General features: G+C 35.6%; 1 protein-coding gene across 1 annotated transcript in view; it reads right to left on the bottom strand.

The window, feature by feature from the left end:
* Window positions 1–24,742, bottom strand: part of PRDM5 (PR/SET domain 5) — a 63,907-nt gene that overhangs the window by 6,771 nt on the left and 32,394 nt on the right. The window contains exons 11-15 of the mRNA XM_088527693.1: window positions 23,759–23,845; window positions 22,238–22,331; window positions 18,994–19,154; window positions 17,597–17,690; window positions 5,397–5,482 (exon numbers count right to left, since the gene is read on the bottom strand). Coding sequence (XP_088383819.1) covers window positions 5,397–5,482; window positions 17,597–17,690; window positions 18,994–19,154; window positions 22,238–22,331; window positions 23,759–23,845 — 522 coding nt within the window. The remainder of the gene's footprint in view (window positions 1–5,396; window positions 5,483–17,596; window positions 17,691–18,993; window positions 19,155–22,237; window positions 22,332–23,758; window positions 23,846–24,742) is intronic.

Raw genomic sequence — 24,742 nt, 5'->3', positions numbered from 1 at the left:
CTTGGCAAAACAGTAGGCCAATTCCCAAGTTCCAATTCCTTACAGTTTTTACTTCATTATGTTAAAAGCATAAGTGCAATTCAGTGTTTTAACTGCTGTGACAAATAAAACAGTGCCTTCTCTGAATCATGAACAACTATTTTCGATCCTATGCAAACAGTGTCTTGCATTAGAAAAAATTCAGAATAAGACCAATTCTCAAGGACACTTACCACCACCTTTAACAGATTGACAGAACACGTGTACAGCCTATGCTACAAGTATGGCAGATGGAAATACTTAAAAGCAGAATATCTGCACTGCTAACTGTTGCTGCAGCTGCCTACATCTCCCCTAAGACATATAAATACATTCTGTGTATTAACTTGTACACAGAATGTAATTGGCATGCAGGGTTATCTGTAATAAACATACTGCAATTGATTACACAAGATAAAAGGTACCAAAATAAAGGATAACAGGGAAATCTGGAGGTAAACATGAAGTGTTTAAGAAAAAATAAAAATAAGGCTGTGATTGATGGTCCTAGAACTTACATGAGGTTTGTCAGTAAAACCTGCATAAGCATGGGCAGCTCTCAACCTGTTTCTTGGCAAACAGCAGGTACAGACCTTTGCTGGAGGAGATTTATACTTATTAAAGAGCTTTTTTTTTTTTTTTTTTTTTTTTAAATCAGCTTGTATTTTTGATACTGAAATACTTAAAAATGCATATTTTGACAGATCCTCCTTTATTTCATATGGTTTTAATTCTTGCCTGTTGTTTTTAAATTGCTTTAATTGCTCTAAAGCAAAGAGATTTCTTTTGCTGCCAAAGCAAAAGTCTCTTAATGCCAACATGCAAGATGCACATGCAGTAATGCTATCTGGAACTGGCATGGAACTTGAGTGGGGTAACAAAGACAGTACAATACTTTCTGCAGTAAGGGCTGCTTATGCTGCTGAAGTTTAAATTTACATTTCAGCCTTATAAAATCTATTAAGCTAATTAATATCAAGAAAGCCACAGCGGCGATATTTTCAGCTAGGTAGTAACACATCTGCTGTTGAGAATAGAGACTAAGGCACCTAAGATCACAGATGGTGACAGTTAATGGAGTCCAGTGTTGTATCTAACTGTGAAGAATATGAAAGAACTAACAAGATGCTCTCTTAGAAATTACAAATTTTTTGGGAAACTGTAACAAGTAGCTTTCCCACATCCAGAGGCCTACTTAAATGATCAGACTTGCATTAAATTATTTAAGTAATGTTGACATGGAAAGACAAAGTTGATGAAAATTTGTAACTCTCCAGAATTTGCAGGGTATTGAATCTTATGGTGATTAAAATTCAATAAATGAGAAATGCAGTTAATAAAACGCTTTAGAAGTAAAAACTTTCCAACACAAAAATTTTTTGCCCCTAAGATATAACGGAGTTATTTAATCGGGCATGAGAACTGAACACATGCTGATCTGCTCGTGGTAGAACGGTAGCAATACAAAAATATTTTCTCTTTATCAGGGCAAAAAGATCACCAGTCCACATTACAACAAAAAAAAAAGAGATTGTGAAAAAATACAGGTGAAGTAGTATTCAAACATTCTATATTCTGTATACGAACAGGGATTTCACAAGCAAAGAAAGCATACCACTGGCAAAACCATCATCTTCAAGCACACAGATGTTTGGGAATTCAGTTATGTCTCACCTACGGGGAAATATAGAGAGAATCTAATATCGAAAAAAAGCAAAACTCAATCTACACCTCATATATTATTTCATGACAAACTGTCTTGTGCATACAAGACTATATATTTTTAGGGACAGAGTGAGGGGGGAATGGCATGGAAAGTCTTTTCTAGACCATATGTTTTTTAAAGCTTTCTTAAGCCCGAATATTTCCTAGGAAATACAGAACAAAGAAAATTATGACATTCTTCAATATTTTCTTCTTGTATTAAAGATTATTTTTTCTGGAATAAAAAAATCCCATTAAAGAAAAAAAAACTGTCCAATTTCAAATGAGTGTTCTGAAGAGAGCTTTTCACCCAACTCCAAGATGAAGACAGTTTGCTGCCCGTATGATCCTGGCAGCAAACTAAAACACTGACTTGGAAGGAAAACCTTAGCAAAGACTAAGCTCCATGTTCACTTGTACTATTTCCATTGAATTCTTTAATGAAACTCCAAACTAACTCAGTTAACTGTTGAACATAATGCAGTCAGGCCTTCAGTCCTCACCTTCTGTAGATAACTTTAAGCTGAAGGCACTCATGTGTCTGTAGCCTGAGCAGACACTCAGCCACTACTAAGCATAGGATTAAGGAACTGAGGAGCAGGCTCCAAAATATACCCAATATAGGCCACTAGACCAGACCAATCCTTGCATTACAGAGACTGCACTGCTAAAGGTATCCAGGCTGCCAATTTAGAAGGAACCAGTAAAAATAAGAGGTGAAGCCCCTGAAACGGGGTTGTAGGTAAGGATAACTAAAGTATCCAGAAGCTATGTAACAGCAACAGCCTATTAACCAGTCCCACGCAATATACATAGAAATAGGTAGTTAGACGGGTAGATATCAATACTGGCCAAGCATTTCAAATGCGGACAAGTCAGTTACATGATTACAAAAACAGGTTTGTTGCTTCTTTTGCTGGGCAGGAGAAGGGAATTGTTGCTATGTGTGCATTTGTTTTACAACGCACATCGCTTGACTCGATCTATTTCTTATAGAGTAGGCTGCATATTAGGCGTTTTAAGCATGCTGAAACAGATGATTTTCAACCACCAGAACTCTGATTTTTAAACAAGCTATTACACCTTGTAATTATAAAAATAAAATATTTAATTCAAGTGACAAAAACACTTGTAATGGCTTCTATTCTTACAGTTTCCATCACTGCCCTGTAATACCCTTCATGTAATAAAACAACATTTTCAGATGCAAAAACATTGATTTAACATGATAATAATTTTGGATACATATATAGTGTTACATTTTAAAATGTTAACAATTATATTACAGTAAAATACAGTATTTTTTCCTCCATGTTAAAGCTCAAAGTACTTAATATACATAGAGATATACATATATCTTTAAAGCTGACATAGTTTGTAAATGCATTTCACCAAGACATTCAATAAGTTCCACATTTATGTTTGAAATGTTTTACTTCTTTTTCTTCAGGGAAAAAAAAATCACATCTATTTTTATAGAAGAAAATCAGTACTCAGGTGACATTTTAATACTAAGTGGTTGGTATTTTCTTCCCCTTACATTGTCAGTAGGAGTTTTGACTTACCTTCTCTGTTTACTCCAGCATTAGAGCTGACACCTGTGGCCACCCAGGTTGCTCTCAGTTTGGCAGCTGCCAGACCTAAATCAACTTTCTACAATGGTTTTTCCAGCAGCCTCCCCGATCCACAGGATCAAGTTTGGCACTTAATCCCACTGGTAAAATATAGATTTGATCTCTGCAATGACATTTGCCTTGTTGAATGTCATATTTATTACATTTAAGCTACTTCACAATCTGCTGACCAAAATCTTTTTCAAGATTTCTGCTAGTATGGCTGTTGAAGAAGGGTGCTATGAATGTTTTGGGTGTTTTTTTTTTCTTCTTTTTTCCTACTCTGATAGGCTTAACCAATTCAAAAAATATTTTCTGGATTTATACCCTATTCTCTGAATAATTGTGCTGCAGTAGGCATGCGAGAAAAAAATCAAATGAAAATGTAAGTGTAAGAAAGGATAAGAAAAGGAAAATAATAAAACACGTTGTATTTTCCCATTACATAATAATACATAACACTAAGTTTAAAACATTCAATTCAGAAATTCAGAGATGATGCAACAGAATATATTTACATATATATAATCTTTTGAGATTTTATAAGGAATTCTGTGTGCTATACTAAATAGGTATTAAACTAAATTCTGAATCTCCTGTGAACCAGGTAATCCAAATTAAAGATTCTCAATGACCCAATCGTTGATTGCAAGAAGTGGTATAGTCACAGTTTGCTGGATCTACTGAAGAAAAGCATTGCAAATGCTTTGCATTATTATTACATTACGCAGTTTTCTTATGTGGGGAAAAAAAAAAGGGGGGAAAAAAAGGGAATATAACTTAAATATGCTAAGCAGCTATCCATAAGCATATGAAATGAAAAGGAAGTTGCACTTTTCTTGTGCTAGGGAACCCAAGAAAAGTTGTTAATTAAGAACTCCTGTCATGGCATTACCCCTCTACCAGTGAATCTCCAGGCAGCATTAGAGAAACTACCAATTACTTCCAAACTTAAGTTTGGGGTATGATAGGTAATACTTTATCAATGACCTCCAGCTAATACGCTGAAGACTTGGGTAGAATGAAAGAAATTTAAAGAAAAAAACAGCCTTGAACTATTTTTTTAATCTTTGTTTTTTTAATCTTAGCAGTAAATTATTGCATGTGTGTATTAGCATATGGAGACCACTAACTTCAGTCCCAGTTTCCTCATATTCTAATGGATAGGGAACTTGCTGGTTTGGCCTCAAGGCTGCCTTAACTTCTGTAAGCAGTTAACAGTTCCCAAGGGATTACTTGGGATAGCCTTATCCAAAGGATAAAGGCTATAATTTGCTTTTTCTTTTTTCCCCAGTGGGTGAATGGGGAAGCCAGAGGGAGGTAGGATGCAGAATGCAGACTGGCTTTACTTTTGCTACAGATTTCCCTTTATTAAGGGAATTCACAGCTGTCTGCTTAAAGGCAGCTTTCAGTTTCCTTGCTGGAAAGGAATAAGCAATAGCTGAGTGGAGTTGAGATCTTGCCTTTGTCCTCTAGCAAATGTACATGCATGACAAGCTGTTTATTTTAGAACAAGAACCTCTGTTGTAACTGAGACTTGAAGTTCAAGAATGATCTTGGAGACATCTAAAACTTCCCTTTTACTTTGCCATCAGTTAATTCACCAAGTTGTTTTACAGCTTAATATTTGTCATCAATTAATAAAGTATAGCCTTTTGTAGAAAAGCTCACAGTGACTGGATTTGAACAACGACAGTAAGAAACATAGCACTGAATATTCAGGTTTCAATGGTGAAGCCTTTATAGAATTTTTTCCCAGTGAAAAATGAAAACATTTCTTATATGTATAGATGAAGACAGATTACAGGAAGGAATTAGTGCTATTATTATATTACATACAAGAAATTGAACACATTAAAAATAGAAGGTCAGTAAGGAGAAACAAAATCGGAATTTAACAGTTAATGACTGAAATCTTTTCCTCTTCTTTTGAGGAGTATAACGTATCTTGGTTGATACAGCCTTATCTCTATATAAACAGCAGTAACTTATTTCCCCCCTACACACAATTCATAGACAAGTAAACACAAAAAACTACACTTACCCTTCTGTAGGACTTACCCTTGTGTGAGTGCGAATATGCATCTTTAATCCATCATTCTTGCTGAAAGCTTTGTCACAGTAAGGACACTGATAAGGACGCTCACCTGAAAGTAATAAAAGTATCAGAATCTACTTATGCAGCCTCAGCACATGAAGGCCTCGCAGCATGTTATCTGTCAAACTGAGGTCCATGTTCCTGCCCTTGTCTTCATGCTCAGTTCAAATAAAAAGAAAGATTTGAGCACTAGGAAAATTACACAAAAATTCGGGACTGGATCAAAATATTTCCCTTAGCTACTTGATTTTGTCCTAGCAAGGTATGAATACACACAAAGAGAATTTAAATAATACACCAAGCCTTCTACCCCCCAGCCCACAAACCATATTCTGTAGGGGCTTGCACATAGTCATTTTTATGGTTTAGGCATTAACTGCTCCCAAATATTTCTCTTATTTCACATCTGGTCATTATTAGAGTCCTCTGGGCATCCAGAATCCTATTTAAACATAAAATACAGTCTTGTTTTAATGTGTGTCTGACCTAAGTGTGTTAAAAGCTAGTTAATATCTTTCCATGAATGTTTCAGCATCTTTTGTGTCACAATTTATGACTGAAATGAAAGCAGAAGGCACCCAGCACCTCCCCTGCAGCATCCCAAATCTTAAAAGTATTTGGTTTTAATGCTCCATTAAACTGGTGTCATTTAGCACTCATTTTGCTGATCTAATGAAACACACGTCACTGCAATGGCAATACTGGGCCACATATAACCACACAATGAAGAGCTTCTGCGTTTTAAAAGTTTTAAAGTTTTATAAATCCCCGAGGGTATTTTACTTTTGAAGCTTTTAGGCAATGAGATTTTAGGCAACTAGATTTACTAGAATCTAACTCTAGTATCTTCCTGTATACAAAGATTTAAGAACAAATACCAGATTGTTTCTTTTTACAAAAACACAGTTCAACAAGTTAACATACAACTACTACTTTCCATGAACAAAATGGCATCTGTTCTGCACAATGGTATTGCTGAAGGAGTAACAAGCCTTTATTTGAAAATACAAGTGAAACAAAGCCACTTCTACCAGTCAATGCTGAGAACTCTGCCCATGAAAGAATCCTTGCCTATACAGAGATATTTCACATACTCTATATGTCAGACAAACACTAATTAACACTCAATTTCAATCCTGGAAAATAGGTAAGCAAATAAGATTATCTACATTTTACCAATAGTATCACATATTAAGAGCTCCTTCACTGGTAAGGCAAAGATCAGAGTGCAAGGGAGACTAACAAAGATCAGTATTTAAAGCTTCACAGTCCGTAATAATGGGGACACGAGTCTTGGCTTGGAGAAAGGAAGCCTCATCCCTCTTCCCAGCTTTTTTTCAAATGAGCTGTTCCCTCTACGATTGTTCAGTGAGAAGATACTGAATGATTTGTTTCTTGGGAACAAAATGTCAAAGAACGGCTAGAAGCACAGACTGCCTCAGAAACAGTTCTTCAAAAGGACTCAATGTGAATTAAATACAGGTGATACACCAGTAGTCACTGTCTTACTTCAAACCTCCACACAGTCACAGAGAATGCAGAGATTTGAGGGCAGTTGTCATTAGAAGATTATTCAAGTAAGGGATAAAAAACATGTTTTAGTGGAAGATTCTGCTCTTTTATTATCAGAAAACTTTGTTAATGACAGGAGCAGAAAAATGCATAGTGAAATACTTGGGAAATATATTTTTTTCCTTCTTCTGCCATCGTTTTATAAGCAAAATTGTGTGAATTGTGTGAACAGTTACCATGTCATAGTTGTATTCTCAATGAGAAGTTTCACATCTGCTTGAAACATGACACTATCTCTCTTGTGACCCTTGCAGTCTTAAAACCATGCCTGAATCCTTCAAATACTCCAGCAGTTGTCAGTGCTCAAGCATTTAATTAATTCAGCTGACATTTTTATGTTTGAGGCCTTTTGAATGCAGAGAGTAAAGTTTTCAGCAGTTTGTAAGCAGATGAGTGTTGACAAGTAGGAATTGTATCCCCCTCCTCCTCTTCTCTCGCCCCCCATCCCTAACTTTCTTTAAACACAAAGTCTTCTGCTTTCAAGGGAAGTTTTTGAGTTTGTCTGAAGTCCATTAACTATGTTCTTCAGCAATGAATCATGCAGATTATGATGCTGGACAAATAAGTCTGCAATAGCTTTTGGCAGGTGCCAGCAGAAGGCAACACAATGACTTCAGATCAATGTCTTACCTGACAAAAGACTTGCTTGGAGTAGCTATTTTGTACTACAGATTTGATTTTTTTTCTATTGCTCCAGAATTCCGCATTACAATATAACATGTAAGCTCTGGGTTGACATTGATACTTGGTGACTTGTATTTTTCTATATTATGCAAACAACCCCGTGTTAGTAGTAATTGTCGGTAAAACAGCTTAAGGATGATCCAAAATCATTTCACTCTTGCTCTTATTTTTGGTTAATCTCTTTCAGCTAAACTTGTAGCCTGTAGTTTTCATGCCCCATATATACATATACATGTATATATACTTTTAAGACGATCATATCTTCCCCTCATTTGACAACAGGCATTTAAAAGCAAGATGTCTAAATTAAACTAGTTGTTTTGCATTGCACTGAAATCAAGGATGAAAGAAAGTTGGGATGAATTGCTCGGGAATGGACCTAACTTATCTGCCTCTCATATAGCAGAATGAACTGTCTTTTATCAATGCCTCTTTTTACTGTAGAATGAGACTAGGCATCTAGTTCAGATTAGATGCCTAAACTTTTGGACAGAAGATTTTGACAAGATTACAAATTAATCTTGTACATGTTAATTTTTACCAGGGACACAGAAATTAATTTCCATCCTTGCTTTGGATTAAACTAAACAATATTACTCCTTCTACTAGTCAGCTGTTCCAAAAAAAAAAAAAAAAAAAAAAAAAGACCCAATTATCTTTAGTGAAACTGCTTGGGAAGTAGGTGCTTCCCAGTGGGAGTCTTATACGGTCTATCTTACTCTTTGTCTACAAGATAAACATGAGCAGCAGTCACTTTCTCTAATACTGCACTACATGAACAGCACACAAAGACAAGTGAAAAACACGGAGCTGAAATGATGAATCTTCCCATACGTTTTCCATGGTTTGCTGAAGTGCAAAGTTTCATGCAGGACTACTGTAGTAGTCTAAAAATGAGAGGCTTTTGTATTCCAAAGAAGTTAAAATGTGTTGTTATGAAAAATGGGAGAAGTGCAATGTGACACAAGTACTTAGCAAGGTAACTCACCCATCAGTGCTTTCATGTTTTTCAACTTCCAAACACTCGCAAGCTTTAAACCTGACACTTCACATTTGAAAAATATCTGACAGCAAACATTAGCGAGACAATATGAGTTGCATTCCTTGCTATTAACATTTTCTTAGGCTTTCGTACAGTATCGGCATCCAGTAGGCACATCAAATACATCTAAATTTGTCAGTTTGTCCAGGGAATGTAGCCAGAAGTAGTGTTGTGAATACAACAAAAAATAAAGAACAATTTCTATCATTAAAAGCAGCAAAACAGTCAAGTAACACTGTAGTAATAAATGCTATGGCCCTGCAATTACAGTTGATTGTCACAACCCTGATGTCCATGAACAAATTGCTCACCACATTAATGGCCTTTCTGCACAAATATCTACAAATAAGTAATCCTTAAATAAATTGTAGTGGATTTAATATAATTCAAAGTCTAGACATTCTACTTATAGACTTGATATGAATAAAAGCAAAGCTTTTAACATAATAAAAATAAATTTAACCCTAATACAAGGATTATGAATAGCAATTCCATGACTGAAAACCATATGGGAACATGATCTGAAAAGTAAGATGTCATGAGAGAAAAGCGTTTCTTTTTTCAAGCATTTACATATCTAGCTTGAGATTGTTCACAATACTTACTGGACCTTAACAAAGCACAAAAAGTTGAATTTAAACACCAGATTTTTTCATTTGAATTCAAGAGCAACAAAAAAGATTTGCATGGGAAACAGTCTCACAGAACTCCTCCAAACTGTAGATTGGAATTACTTGATTCTGTTAGATTTTGGGTTAAATTAACCACCTCCATGTGTCTTCCTCTGTCACAGGTATAAAATTCTCAATTGTATATGTGAACACTCACTTATGAATCATATAGTTTTCTACATCCTTATTGGAACTAAACTGCTGCATTAAAGAATAGAGAATTTGAGATACACAATGAAACTACTTTTTTTTTTTTAATCTGTGTTTCTGGGTCATTGGGAGGATTTAGCACAACAGGTCTAGGTCAACATGCACTGACATCAAAAAGACTTATCACAAACTGTACTGAACCTCAGATCATAAGAAGGAATTATTTTCTTTCCTTTTAAGAATATTAATGGATAATTACGGCATTTTGGCCCCTCAAAATCTTCTACACACCATCTTCTACAGACATCTAAATATGTTGGTGTTGGACTAGTCAAAACAATGATTAGAAAATGATTTATAAATAAATAACTGAGCCCATTTTTTAAAGTCAGTCTTCAGAAAGTTATGCTGAAGTACAACTCTGTTTAAACACCTATCTTGAGAGCACCCAAATATTGGATGGGGGGGGGCTGGGGGAGTGGATGCAAAGAATCCACCAACACAAACTCCAGTAAAAGGAAGACAGTTCTCCTGAGGAGGAATTTGGAAGCAAAAGGGCCATCTGGATCACACATGCAACACTCCACACCAGGTGATCAACAGGGCAGCCCAGAAAGGGAATTGCAAGAGCCCTTTCTAGTCAGAGATAATCTGGGGTGATGACAGCACTCAACAGCAAGTAAGGATGGGCAAAAGGTTAACGGATAGGACAAAATTATAACCTGTGACATATGCTTTAGAATGTTATCTGGTCATATGGAGCATTTGACAACTTTACACATTTATTCTCCGCTGCTGTTGCTCTACATTTGAGCTCCTATTAAAGAAAAAAAAAAGTTTGTGCCCTTAACAATATAGAGATTCAGTTAATGTGTTATACTAACATTTGCACACAAATAGAGGCAAAGAAACACAAGTAAAATAAATTCAAGAATCAAATTTCTTCCAAATGAAGCAATCTTCATAAGGAATAGAAATTAATTTTTAAAAAAAATCTTAAATAAGAAAGTGTCGCAAAAAATGGATTACTGAGTAAAGACTAAGCATCTGCAGTTAAGGAAAACATTTGGCAAAATACACCATCTATGTGCTGTAGAGCACATCAAATGGATTTAAAGGAGACAGACACTTTCTTTTTCAAAATCAGAAATTTCCTTCCTTGTGCAAGTGTCAATTTTTTAGATACCAAGTAACATTCTCAGAAGTGTTTAATATCCTAGGTCTTTTAAGCATTTCAGAAATTTAACCAAGGACTCCAGGGAGGGTAAGTGATGGGACAGTGATGAAGACTGGCAAACCACAGCAACAAAATGCTCTCTTTAGAAGCACCCCCACACACACACCCATTCCAAATAATGTGGGCTAGACAACACGCAGGAGTGCTCTGCCTTACCCAGAACTCTGGCCTGCTCAATTCAGCCTCAACCTTTAAAGTTACCACTCCTAATTTAGCAGGTTTGAATGCATACAAGTACCCATCCAGGAATAGCTCCCTCACAGCAAGAACTTAATAATTTAATAACTTGAAAGATTAAGTACTTCTGGACCTCAGCTAGGACAAAACCCGGAAACACCAAACACACGTGTAATTATATACTGCTAGTCAGCCAGATAAAGAAGTGAGATTTCTTGCCCGATGTGAGGAGATCAGTCCTGTACAGGCCATAGATGTTGCATGAGAGAAATAGAGGACCAGCACCTAGGTATGGCTTAGAGACGTTTCTTATCCATCCATCCTTCATTTTAAGTGACATTCAAACTCGTAGACTTAAGACATTAATTATTTCTGCATTTGTTCTTCTTCACCGATGATTAAAATCCATCAGCCTGTGCATCATGAATGCTTTCTAACTGAGATCCAACACTTGTGCATTCTTCAGACGCAGGGGAGAACTAGGGCCGGTTTTATGAGATTCAACCAGATGCATTTCCATCCACTCCCAAAGGTCACATTTACCAAGGAAAAAAAATGAACACTATTCTTTTCAAAAGAAAATAAATATAGATTGCTTTAACCAATTATTGTTTTTACTCATCTTTATTGCAATTACTTAGAGGTATATCTTATTCTTTGAGGTATGGAAGTGATACTTTTATAGTTCAGGAGGTTTGTTTACCAGAAGTACCTATTTGCTCTGAGCTATAAATAAAATGTTTGTCCCATATAGTCCAACACAAACTTTGTGATACAATGGTTTTGTCTCTCACTAAAGGAAAGACTAGCATGAACCCTGCAAAATAAAGAAGGTTATCTGAATCCTTACAATGAAACACAAACTACCATTATTAATTAATTAGATTCTTACGAGTTCTAAAATAGTATTAAAAATTTTATTTACAAACAAAAACTTCTCATGCTCATTTAAGGGTTGATTCTTTGCATCTAACCGTGGAATGAAATGATTTTGTTTCACCATGAAAGGAGCATTAAAACCTGCTACTTCAGTGAAGGCAGTGTTGAAACATACATTTTAGATTATGCACATTAACCAATCAGGTAAGAGGAATAATAAATTTGACCTAAGATGTCACTAGCATTCAAATAAGGTATCCCTCGAAAGAACGTTCCTTCATCATTCTTGGAAGCAGAGAACAAGAAGCTGACAGCTGCCTGACACTTTACAGGTACTTTTGAAGAATTAACTCTTGTCTCAAGATAAATAGGACAATGATGTATAAACTGAAAGGTTTAGAAATGCAGAATCCTTACCTTTGAGGCAAGCTTTTCTTTTTTTAGCTCAGTAGATAAGAGAGGGAGATTGTCTATAAGTTATTGAATAGAAAGAACCTATCTGTAGACATCAGCAAGCTGTTCACTGACTAGATACAGACACACTTTTGCACATGCTTCATTGCGCTATGAGAAGTTCCTTCAAGATTCCCTGGCATCTTTTGTTTTTTAAAGTAGGAATACATAAGTTATAATACAATTTGCCAGAAGATATGTTAAATTGAGTACCCCTGGATGTATATCTTTTTTTATGTATATCGATTCATAGCTAGCTGTTCAGATATTAAAATTATATGTATAATATGAGAGTATTGGAAGGAATTAGGTCATGGCTTAAATAAGAAAAGCATTAAATAAAATATCAGTATTTGGGGAAAATATTTAAGACTGATCTAAGTCATAGTTGTTCTATTGGCTTTGTATTGGGGCCTTAACTAAGCGTAGCAGAAAAAACAGACAAACGAACAAAACAAAACAAAAATGCTTTCTTGTTTTTTAACCTACCTTTGTGTGTATAAATATTTTCTGAAAGACTTCTATGGTTATCAGTTGTCCCTCACCAGTCCCTAAACTATGTAATAGGGCAGATAAAAGATAGCATGGAGAGGACAGAACTAGGTAAAATAGACTCAATTCTCTTAGAAAGTGAACAGCAAATACAAACTACCTCACATGAATTTCCACTGCTCTACAAGTTGATGTGCTCTGTGCCAAAGACGGCAGGTATTAACATACAACGAGTTAGGAAAGCAACAAGTATTAGATTAAATGCACTGTTAATACACATGGCATAGACACAGACGAAAATATTCACAAACATACACGAAGGACAACAATTAACAGATTTAAATATCTATGTATAAGACAGCTGATGGAAAAGCATAAGCCACAGGCAGCAACTGTTAACACTGAAAGCTGCTTGAAACATCAGGCAAGTAATTAACCTTTGGCACACAGTTTCAAGCCCAAAAAGCAGTTCACAGAATTTCTTTCAGAATTTATGAACAACCCATGGAATTTATATCACAGACAGAGGATTCTTCAGCTGAATTAACCCCAGTTCCCTCTGACCTTAAAAAGCCATAAAACCAACAGGATACACCAGAGGGAGAATGTGCTATAGTGTTTCAGCTGACCTACAGAGTGCTGCCTCTGTCATTCCAAGGCTGCAAACCCAGATGATGAATTACAGAACAACATGCTAGGTTCAGATACAAAACATCGATGTCTCCCTCCATACATGCACATGCAGACATGCTCACTCACCCCAAACCAACTCAGTTTCTGCCAAAGGCCAAGTACTGCTAGGTCTCATTTACAGAGGTTTACTCTGAGATAAAAAAGGAGGAAAATTGCTTATTAAGGAAGCATGCATACACCCGTAAGTAATGACATTTACGGCCTGGTGCCATGTATTAAATAAGAGACAGAAAAGCCTATTTACACTGAGCTTCTCTTTCTGCATATGGATTGTTAAGCATATTAAAAATATGATTCTAAAGCAGAACAAGGAAAACTCCCAAGAACTCTGACAACCAGGTTTGTAAATGAAAACATTATGTAAAATGATAAAAAGTGATACACAAGTCTTCTAAAAGAACTTGGCCTGGCTTGCTTTTATGAATACAGAACAGAGACTCTATTAAGTGTGTGTGTGTGTGTCTGTGTGTGTGTGTGTGTGTGTGTCCCAAAAAAAAAAAAAAAAAAGCTGACCATGCACACAGAAAGTGAGACAACTCAAAAGTCTGAACCAGGATTCAAACCGAATCAGCTGCAATCACTAAGAGACACCAAGTTTTTCCCAATATCTACACCTATGTGGACTGTTTAGTCTCTTCTAAAGCAGCAGGCTTATTCACAAAGATGAACTACCTCATGAAAATGGACAGTGTTTAGTTATCTAACTTCTGCTCAGGATGAAAAGTGATATTTAGATGTCTGCCCAGGGACAGTTTTGAATTGGTCAGTTCAAAACCACAACATTTAATGGATACTAAGAGCATGAAATATTCAACATAGAATCATTTAGAAAATAAGCTTGTCACTCCATTGTCTGGTGAGCTGAAGACTTCTTATTGTTCAGAAACAGAACAGTTGTCAAAGATTTTCATGATGCAGTGAACTTTGGTGGCTAAGAGCCATCAAATAAATATATATTTTTTTGCAGATGACAGATTCTCTTCACCAACTATACATTCTGCCATGAAGAAAACCATCCCTCAGAAAAGGTCACCTCACTGACCCATTGAACACACTAGAAAAACACAACTTCTCCACATTATGCAACAATTTCTTCCAATGGATTTGTATGCATTTATTATGATTGTGAACAACTTAGCTTAGGTCTTTAGTTACAACACAAGTCAAAAATACCTCTTCAAAAGTGCAATGTAACAATATTTTTCCCATCTGTATTCCCTCAGGATAACCAGAAAGTGGTCAAGAGAACATCATAAGAGCTCATAAGAGAACATAACAACCAACTGTGAAAACATATTTAAGTCAATTCCCACTGTGAAGGATGTGACTTACAAAACTCATCAAAAATGTGATTGGCATCACAATAGTAACCAGACTGGAAGATGAAAGTTTTGGAGTTACATCATTATAAATGAATTTACTGAGCCATTTTTCTTGAATTATGACTTTAAAAGAGGCTTTTATATAAGGTCTTGAAAGTTCTGTTCCTTTTCTTCTCCACTGAAATTCTTTCATAAACTATTTTACAGTAAATATTGCATTAATTCCAACCTGTATCGTCCCCTCATCATCATCATCAGCTTCTCTCACCACATTTAATTCACAAGTTTACTTAAAATCCTGGTTGCCTCTCTACGTATAACTCATCTTAGCCTAACTTAGAAAAACCTAAGAGCACTGAAACATTAAGTGTCACTGGTATTGGCACATGTGTGAAAAGCATTTTCTCGCAGACAGCTGTAACAACTTTTCCCTCAAGAGCTATCTGCTCTATCAGCTTGAAACATGAAGGCGCCTCTGCTCTGTGCAAGTTAGTGTCTAAAATTGGTAACACACAAAAAGTCTACCTCAAATTTAAGAAAAAGATCTGTGAAATATGAAAAAACAAAACCAGTCAACTAGGAAATGTAAAGACAATGACATATGCAACACAGCAGAATGTGAATCCAGAGATTCTAGACAGAATTAGAGTAATATTCTGCTATTCCTTTAAGCACTGGGAAATTTATAAAAAGTCCTAATTTTCCTGGAAATCCAGTCTTGTATGTGAAAATACAGAAGAATTTAACGGTAACATGCTTTCTGATTGGATGACAAAGTGAAGTTAAAAAATTATCCTTACTTTAAAAAACAATATAGCATCAAAACCAAACTTAATACAGTTTAGAAATTAACATAGTCACATTCATAGAAGTGGACTGATGAGCTGAATGGCCAACTAACGATGCCGTCTAACTGCTTCCCTATACTCCTGCCTACCTGGTTCTTGGAAGCCAAGTTAAGGCAGGTGTCTGGTCCTTCAAGAGGACACAGCCCCCAAAGATTCTCTTAACCCTTATTCTACCTGCTCTTCTGTTTGTGCTCTTCTACACTTCTTGTAGACCACACAGAAAAGACAACGGGGCAGGAGACTGAAGAGAAAAACACAGCAGGTGAGTTTGTTCAGAAAGGACTTGGAAAAGAGTTGAGAAGATGAAGTTACAGAAGAAAGAGCAAGCAGAAAGAGGAGGAATGGACAAAACTGCTGCATCATGATTCTGTATCTTGCCAGCTTTGAACTTCAGTTTGGTGCCTGCCATTATTGATTATTGTATATAGTAATCATCTGAACGGAATCTCTATATGTAGGTGTAAATGTACACGTTACATAGAATTTAGCAAAGAGCTAAAGATACAAATCAATTCTAGCCTTTTATCTCGACTGCAAGACGACTAAAATTGCTAGCATCTGTGGCAGCTGTATTCAAATTTATAAAATATATCAAAATGAAACCAACTTTTAATCTTAATAGACTTTTATTGGACAATGTAGAAAGCCAAAAGATTAGAAACACCAAATCTGCCATATCCTTGCAAATCAAATTTGCTTATGCAAAAATAAATAGAATATCACAGCAGGGCTATTTGTCACCTGATGCTTTTTCTGTCAAAACCAAACTATCATAGCACCCCCTTTCAGTTACATCCCATTTATTTGAAATGGAAAGAAACTCAGGTAACAAACTGACCTACATGTCCATTTTTTTTTTCAGTGAGTTTATAGAAACGCATATGTAACATGACGGGGAAACAGTATTACAATCTGGGTCACCACAGGACTATTGCAACAGAAATCTAATTTTAAGTGTACTCAAAGTAGAACATTCTAATCTGGGTAAGATAAAGGCTGTGATAAATGCAGAAGTTACACCAATATGAAACTAGAGTTTCAAGACTTCACAGAAGCCCTAAAAACTTATTTTAACTTTTAAACTTATTTAAACTTATCTTCATTTCACTGACAACTGAAAAGGCGTAGATAAGAGCTCATGATTTGGGTGGTATTCTCATTTTTAGAAATTAATCAGTAGGATCAGTTCTGTAAAACAGCACCTGATTATCTTGCAAAATCTTTCTCTAGTGACTTAATAATGTTCAAACTTTTTTTAGAAAAGCAGAAGCATCACTGTTAGAGTGGATCATCTTTTATCTTCTGGGATAGCATCCATCATCTCTTTTTAACATTCTATAGGAATTACACGACCAATGAAGAAACAGAACCAATGATGCCTTTGCAGCAAAATTATTCATATGAACAGACAAAACATCTAAAATTGATTTCTGCTTTAACTGATATTTTTCACTCAGAAATCACTGATACATATCTATCAGCATACCTTTTAAATACTTATTTTGTATAGCATGCCATGGCCAGCATATGCACTGTCTATCAGTGTTTCAAATCAAAAAAGACAATTCCTATTCATGTCACAGGAGTAAATCTTTTGTGGGTAAAAATAGTCATGGCTCCAATGAAATCACTTAACCAAACAGAATAGGTGGCAGGTTTAAACTTTATGCAACCAAACACAAATCTAACTTAGTAAGTGGCAGGTTCTTGTGAGCAAACAGAAGGATAACCTAACAGAATTTTAACCATCATTCATATATACTTATAGTTGATAATAGAATATGGTTTTACCCATAGAATATCTGAAAAAGAAGGTGCATTAGCCCAATCTATCTTGTAAAATTGTATTTCTGCCTGTAGATAGATGAAGCAACTGTACACACAGTTACCTTTCTATATACACAGAAAAACATCTCCATCCTTCACAGTAAATACGACTGTACCTGTATGGCTTCGAATATGAACTCTCAGTGTTCCATTGCTTGCAAACTTCTGTCCACAATATGGACAAATTTTCTCTTTTTCTCCTGTGTGAGTCTACATGGGATGCAGAAAGACAGGAATGAAAGTTTTAGCACAGCTTTAAAGAAATGAAATATAGAATGGATTAACTGTACTTGATATTACCCATTATTCTCTCCAACAACCATCATGTATTTTATTCAATCACATAATATCATTCTAAGTAACCACACCTGTTCATTCAATTCATTTCTGAACTTTCTAAACCAATCTTATTAACAACTGTGAAATAAACTGGCTTTTGAGTTCATCAGTTTACAATTTCCTGAACAGTTATTATTACAAACACCCTATTCATCTTTGTGTGTTTTCATAATTGCAAGAATAAACCACCTATTTTTCAGTTTGATTTCTGTTATAGAAGTGGCTAAACCAGTGAACAATAATTTGGTTACTTAATAAAATTAACCTTAATAAATTAGATTATTTTTAAAGGATTATATTTTTACAATTATAATTATAAATTTACAATTTATTTAATCAAATGCAGTGGAAAGAGTTTTACATTATTTATTTTAACTTCTCCCATTCTAAGACAGGATTTGAGCTGGATCTTTAAAAGGCCTCTATGAAGATTTGTGCATATGATTTCTGACTATTTCACAAATTCGAAACAGCCATCCACTCATCTAATTTATGATAGACAGTGATCCCTCAAAATGCAAATTTTCAGTGATTTCAATCAATACAAATTACATAATTTAATTCTACCTATTTTGCAGTAAATGCTACAATCAGATTACATATGCAGCATTGATAATGAGAAGTGTATCAAGTCTTTTAAGACCAGAATGCCTTACTGTTTAAGAAAGTACCACCCCAGTTTGCACTCACTTATTTTACAGATATGTATGAAGTACAGGGCCAAAAATACATGCATTATGTTTTCTAATGAACTCTCACAGCCTGCATCTGATGCAGTTGATTTATTCCCAATTCAGTTATTTTCCTTGCATTTTTTTCCTGTTAACATCTATTTAAATCTTACGTGTAAGCAGGCCATTTCTTCCAGAGTTGACCCTGCTGCCAGTCTGGAGTTTGGTATACAGGCATGTGATTAGGGCAGCGCAGCAAGTCCTATCTGCTATATGCCTGATGCTGGAGTACTGCATGGGACTTAGACATATTTACCCCCTACAGATTCTGGCTGCCACCAATAACCCTGTTATTGTAATAAGCATGCTAGGATGTTATGTACTATTGCAGTTTTCGAATGAAAAGTTAGAAATACAGAAGCATCTGGTGATTTTGTTTTCAGTCACGATATTACGGACATAAAAGGAAAGAAGATGAAATTGAAAGAGCTGATTCTACTCACTTTCTTATGGCTTTTTAGAACAGAGGGTGTCACAAAAGCTTTGGCACATAGATCACATTTATATTTCTTATGACCATCGTGGACAACTTGAATATGAACATTTAATGTGTCCTTTCTTTTGAAGGTAGCATCACAATGATCACACTTGAAGGTCCTCTCACCTTATAAAAACAAAAATTGAGGTTTAAAGACACCCGTTTTTTGTCACAATCATGTTAGTGCTCATTATTTCAGAAAAAATGAATATATGCGGCAAGAACAGACAACTGAAGAGCTGGGTCCTGAGAACTGAAAGTGAAGGAACACCACATCAGATAGAAAAAAAAGTCATTAGGAAATTAAGAAAGTGGAACTCACTCATGACAAAATCACAGATGGGAAATTAAGCTCTACAGCCAAAGATGAAATGGAATTTTAAATGGCTGACAGTAGAAAGAAGCACATTTCTCCTGCACCTAGTCACAAAAAATGATGAAATAGTTTTCATCTTCTGCAACCTAAGTGATAAGAGGCATCCTTCTGAATTTAAGAGAGGGTTGAAAGCGAGCAAACTTTGAGTAAACTCTCTCATTCACTTCAGCAAAAGGCAAACTCAGACAAAAAAGACAAAATTTAAGGGCTTTATATACCAGCGTATTGTTCAACCAATGGTGATGTGGTTGAAGGTTATGAGAGAGGCAAGATTAATATTACCAGTTGTTTTAAACTTTAATAAAGTATGTAAGGGAAGCAACATATTGTTTAAAGTTGCATATATTTTTTCAATGGTTTCAGTGAAAAGAAAAAAAAAGAACAAAATCAAAGGCAGATGATGATGGAGGGTAATTATTACAATGAACTTTCTTCTAATCAGTATCACACATGCAGAGGAGAATCTCTTCATTTTTAACTGTTAACTACTAGATTAAGATCACAAATTAATTCGTTCAGCAATCACAGATGCTTAAGATTTCTCCAGAACAACACATGCTGTAACCTGAAAATCAGGTGCCCCTATCCCAGAATACTTTCCAACAAATTACACTACAAAGAAGCACTATAAGAATTATTCTCCACCACTCATTTTTCGCATCAGAGATCCGATTCACATGAATAAGGCAAAAGTTTGTATAAGAGTGCGTACTTTTTTCAGTATAAGTATACACACACGGAGCTAAACTCCTTTTTTCAATACAACTCATGGAAGGATGAAACTGTCCTTTGTCCTAGTTCAATCCAAACTCCAGTGTGAATAAAACTGATTTCTGTAAGCTCTATGTTAAAGCTCATCTGATGCTACATGCTCAGGCACTAAAAACCATATTTTATTACATGTGAAACAAACAACACATAAGTGAAGTTTATGTTGCCCACAGAAAGACCAAAAACACATCAACATTCTCAAACCTATAAGAAAGGTTTTATTCTCCTACAAATCAACAAATCAACCATTTAAAGAAATAAATGTAATGATAATAAAAAACTTGAAATCTCTCATTTATTTTCTGTTTGGAAACAGAAGCAGCTTTTTTTTGGACAAGCCAAAAACGTGCTTTCATGGTATTTAGAGTACAGATTGCCTTATTTCCTCAATACTTCAGTCTAGTTATTAGGAAGAAGAAATTTCAAGATAAATGGCAATACATTTTAGTAAGCTGTTAGGTGGCAGTTCAGTCCTGGTACTGCTTCTAACTGCTGGGTGAATTTCTTCAGTCCTAGTCTTGGGAATACGTGATTACTGTGCTAACTGCAAGTGAACTCATTACTGCTTTCACTTAGGTAATGTGCAAGTTTCGAATACTTCAACAAACGAAAATAAAATACATTTCTTTTAGAAGTTACTTTTTATAAAAATTTCTATGCTTTATGGAATATTTCATTCCAATTGGCCTTTATTTTCCCTCTCTATTCTTTTTCTTACAGAAATACTTATGTATTTGGTATTTGAGTTCTATGAGAGGAACTATCATCCAGCTGTAGCATGACAATGCCAAGGCTCTGAGTTATTTCAAATATGAGAAACTCATTATCATGGCAATACAACCTGTCAGTCTCAGAGTTAGGTCATGAGGGGAAGAGCTCTGCATTTCTTCACCTGAAACAAGCACTTGAAACAGCAGAGTCGCTTTTTTAATCACAATCTTGATCTGAAAACTGTTTATTCTTCTGTTCATTCTTGTAATGACTTGCACTTTGCTAGTGCTCTGTCAACACTTCTTTTATAAAGGGACTACACATAAGGAAAATGAGGGGCTGCAGTAGGACCATATAGGCTTTTTACTCCATATTCCACTGTATAATAGACTAATGTCAAGACAGTTTTAATTACTGGCTTGGGATATTCTGCAAATGAAAAAGTCTAAATCTTTACATGCATGGAACACACTCTGAAAAGGATTTTAATATTATAATTTCATCACAGGATATAGATTTTACAAAATTCAGTATAAATTCATGAAATTACAGAATCACTCTTGTTCCAATAATTTATCTATCAGAAATACTGGAACACTGAACAAAAAAAAAGTTTATCTTTTTAAATTGCACTGGTGCAAATATAGCCAAAAAAATCAATGCACTCTTTTCATAGCTACAGGGATTTCAGATCATGAATAAGTTCAAAAATTTAAAAGGCTGTCATTCGCATGCTGATGATAGTTTAGGGCTCTTTTGATAGTTTAGGGCTCTTTTAATAACAGAGTTCCACAGAAAATAAATATTACTACCACCCAAAAGCAAGGAAAGAGCACATCTCCAAAATTTCTGAAGGAGGAAGAACCTTAAAATGCTGAATTAAGCAACAACATACAATGTCAAGAGCAAGTTACTCATAAAGGAAAAAGGGCATTGGATTCCTCTGGGCAGCTACTTCTATTCTACTGCCAGGAAGCACTATCCTAAGGTCAAACCTGGCCTACGAGACATATTATCAGTTCTAAGCTTTAAAACAGATTACCCACTAAGTAAGACACCTAGCTGTCTTTCCTTCCGTTTATCCTTCCTTAAAATTATGTTAATACTATCAGCTAGTGCAGAAAGAAATGCTTTGTCAACAGATCTCAAATTATCGCTAGATTTTCTACAATAATTTGAATTTGTAATTAAGTGTATTTAAAGACAAGGTTTCAATTTCACCATGAATTTGCTAACTCCCAGGGTTCAGAGATGAATTTTAATTTTACTGTAGCACAGCAAGTGGCATATTGGAGCAAGGTGCCATACATATGAGAACTCAGTTCTTTTTCTTCTCTGAGCTAGCACTTACTATTATGAATTAGCAGATGTCTTTGTAGAGAGAATGGGGTTCGGAACAAAGCCTTGCATTCTTCACACTGGAATGGTCTCTCTTCAGAATGGGTCTGCAGATGAAAAACAACATGTCAGAGGAGAGATCGAGGAAATTACTAGCTGTGCTTGCTACGGTAATTACAGCTAATTTTCCAAACTGGATTCAGGAGGGGATATTAGAGTAATACAAAATATCAGGGGTAAAGTGGAACCCTGAAACTCAGCATAGCAGCAAAACAATATATTTATCATCGAAGTCCTCATAAGTGTTATACGGAGAGTATGTAAATAGAAACAAAAATACAGAATAACAAAGAGGAAAACAGTTTGTTCAGTTCCATTGCTTCATCAGTACTAATACTTGCCTTAAGTACTTAGTAATACTAACAAGCCCCTTAAAATTCAATGTCTGTACACAAAACCTGCATATTTTGTCATCTGAGTTTAAGTACAAAACCGACCCAGTTATTTCAAGGGGGAACTTTAAAGTTCAAATAAAATTTCTCAGATCATGGTACTAGTCTTACACATCCACATCTCAGCTTCACATATTAAAAAATAAATAAATAAATAACAGAAGTATCAGAATTTGGATTTTTGTTTGCTGCAGTAAAAAACTCACCATAGCTGACAAATAGTCCCATCAAAGCCATAAACAAGCCAGAAAGCCAAGCTTAGATGAAATTTGCAAACATGCTGCACAGTTGCTGGAGAAGATTTGTGGATCTTGGGAAAGATCCAACTTCTACTTCACCAAATTTAAAAGCACTTTGCCTTTCATAGTGTTATTATTATCCCACTGTAGACAGTAAACTCATCTTTACAATTTGTTATCTATCCATTTTCTACTCTCTTTCAAAGAAAAGCAAGTTGTTAAAGCATCAGTGTGTGAATACTGTATTAGCTTATGAAGGCCTTAAGTAAAAGCTGCAGTGTCAACGGGCGAATGGGAGGGACAGTAAGTGTTTTACGGTATGTAAGGATTATGTCAACAAAAAAGTTATGCAAATTAGTTAATTTGGTAGCCTAAAGGTACTTATTAGCATTGTATACAAGTTTATAATCCATTTCTGTTTAGAGTAGAAAAGTTCATAATACCATAAAACATTTATAGCTTATTCCTAAAACTGGGTAGAGAAGAAAAGGAGCTGTGGGAAGTCAGCAAAATTAGACGTAGACTCAGGATTTTGAACTCAGACTGTTTTTAATCTAAATGTTCTTTCAAAACAGTACCAAAACATTAGTGTACTTGCAATGGGATAGAGGTTTCAGACTCAAAGTCAGCTCCTTGGCCCCAGCCAGAGGCACTTACAGCAAAAAGGCAACTGGAGTAACTGTCAGATGTGTGGAGTATGCTACATGTTACACAAACGTGCCAACTATTTCAATCCAGCTCATGGTTAACATAGAGGTTTGCGTTAGTTGACACCCTGCTTGGCAGTCTCAGCAGTCAGGCCAACGATTGACAGGACATGAAGAGACTGAACTACCTTCTCACCTCAATAGGTGGTTCCTCCAGAACAGGGTTGAGACATATTGATGAGACACTGTGGGGAAGCTCGCAGTGCTGTTGTCTGTGCTGTACCTGTTCTGTGGATAAATAGAAGGGTTCAGTCTCTAGGGCTGTCAATCTGGCACCTTTCACGAGCGCAAAATTCATGTTGTTTATTTCAAAAATGCCTTTTTTTAGAACATTCACCATTTGAGTGATAGCTCTGAAGAGCACAGTGATTCACACAGATTTCCTTTTTAGTATCCCCTTGTCAGCTCTTTTAATCTTTTGACCAAAACGCAAGTATTCATCTGCGTTTTTTTAAGTTCACTAAGGAGACAAATGCTTATCTAGTTGTACGCACATTTACGGGTACACAGATATCCCAAATCCTCTCCCACTTTTCTGAATGACCCAGAATTAAGTTAGGTCTATTTCAAAAACCCATGTAAATCTTAAGAGCGAGCAACATCCCTCAAACAAATCTATTAACTCTAACACTGTGCTCTTTTGAACCACATATAGGCTCTAGATGAGAGAGGGTTTCCATTCAACCAGAGCAGGCCCGAAAGTTTCAGCTGTCAAGCCATGTCCCATCAGTAAGGCATGAATCAACACCATCATCACATCTTTTCACATTCAGTTACATGAGTTTGGGATGAGCTATTAAGAGTACATTTAACCTATAGAAATCCAGATTACAAAGGTATGCTAGTATTTGCAGTGCTTAAATTATATCTTTAAATTCAGCTAGACAGGTTACTAGAAGCTATTAAAAGAGATGCTATGTTATATAGAATGTTATACAGAATATCCATGCAATCTGCTGGATAAGTTGGTATGTCTGCATCTGATAGCAGGTACGCAGTGCACACACAAACTAGGTTTTAAGTTTTATGCTACATATTTAATATATACATAGCAATAAACAAAGCAAAGAACTACTCTACACTTGGATGATGACATGCCCGATTGTATTCTCCGAAACAT

The sequence above is a fragment of the Tinamus guttatus genome, unplaced genomic scaffold (genome assembly GCF_059628265.1).
Source record: "Tinamus guttatus ecotype Peru unplaced genomic scaffold, ASM5962826v1 Tinamus_guttatus_pri_ptg000288l, whole genome shotgun sequence".
NCBI lineage: Eukaryota > Metazoa > Chordata > Aves > Tinamiformes > Tinamidae > Tinamus > Tinamus guttatus.
The sequence above is the reverse complement of the archived record's forward strand: the minus strand, read 5'-3'. Positions and strand labels throughout refer to the sequence as shown.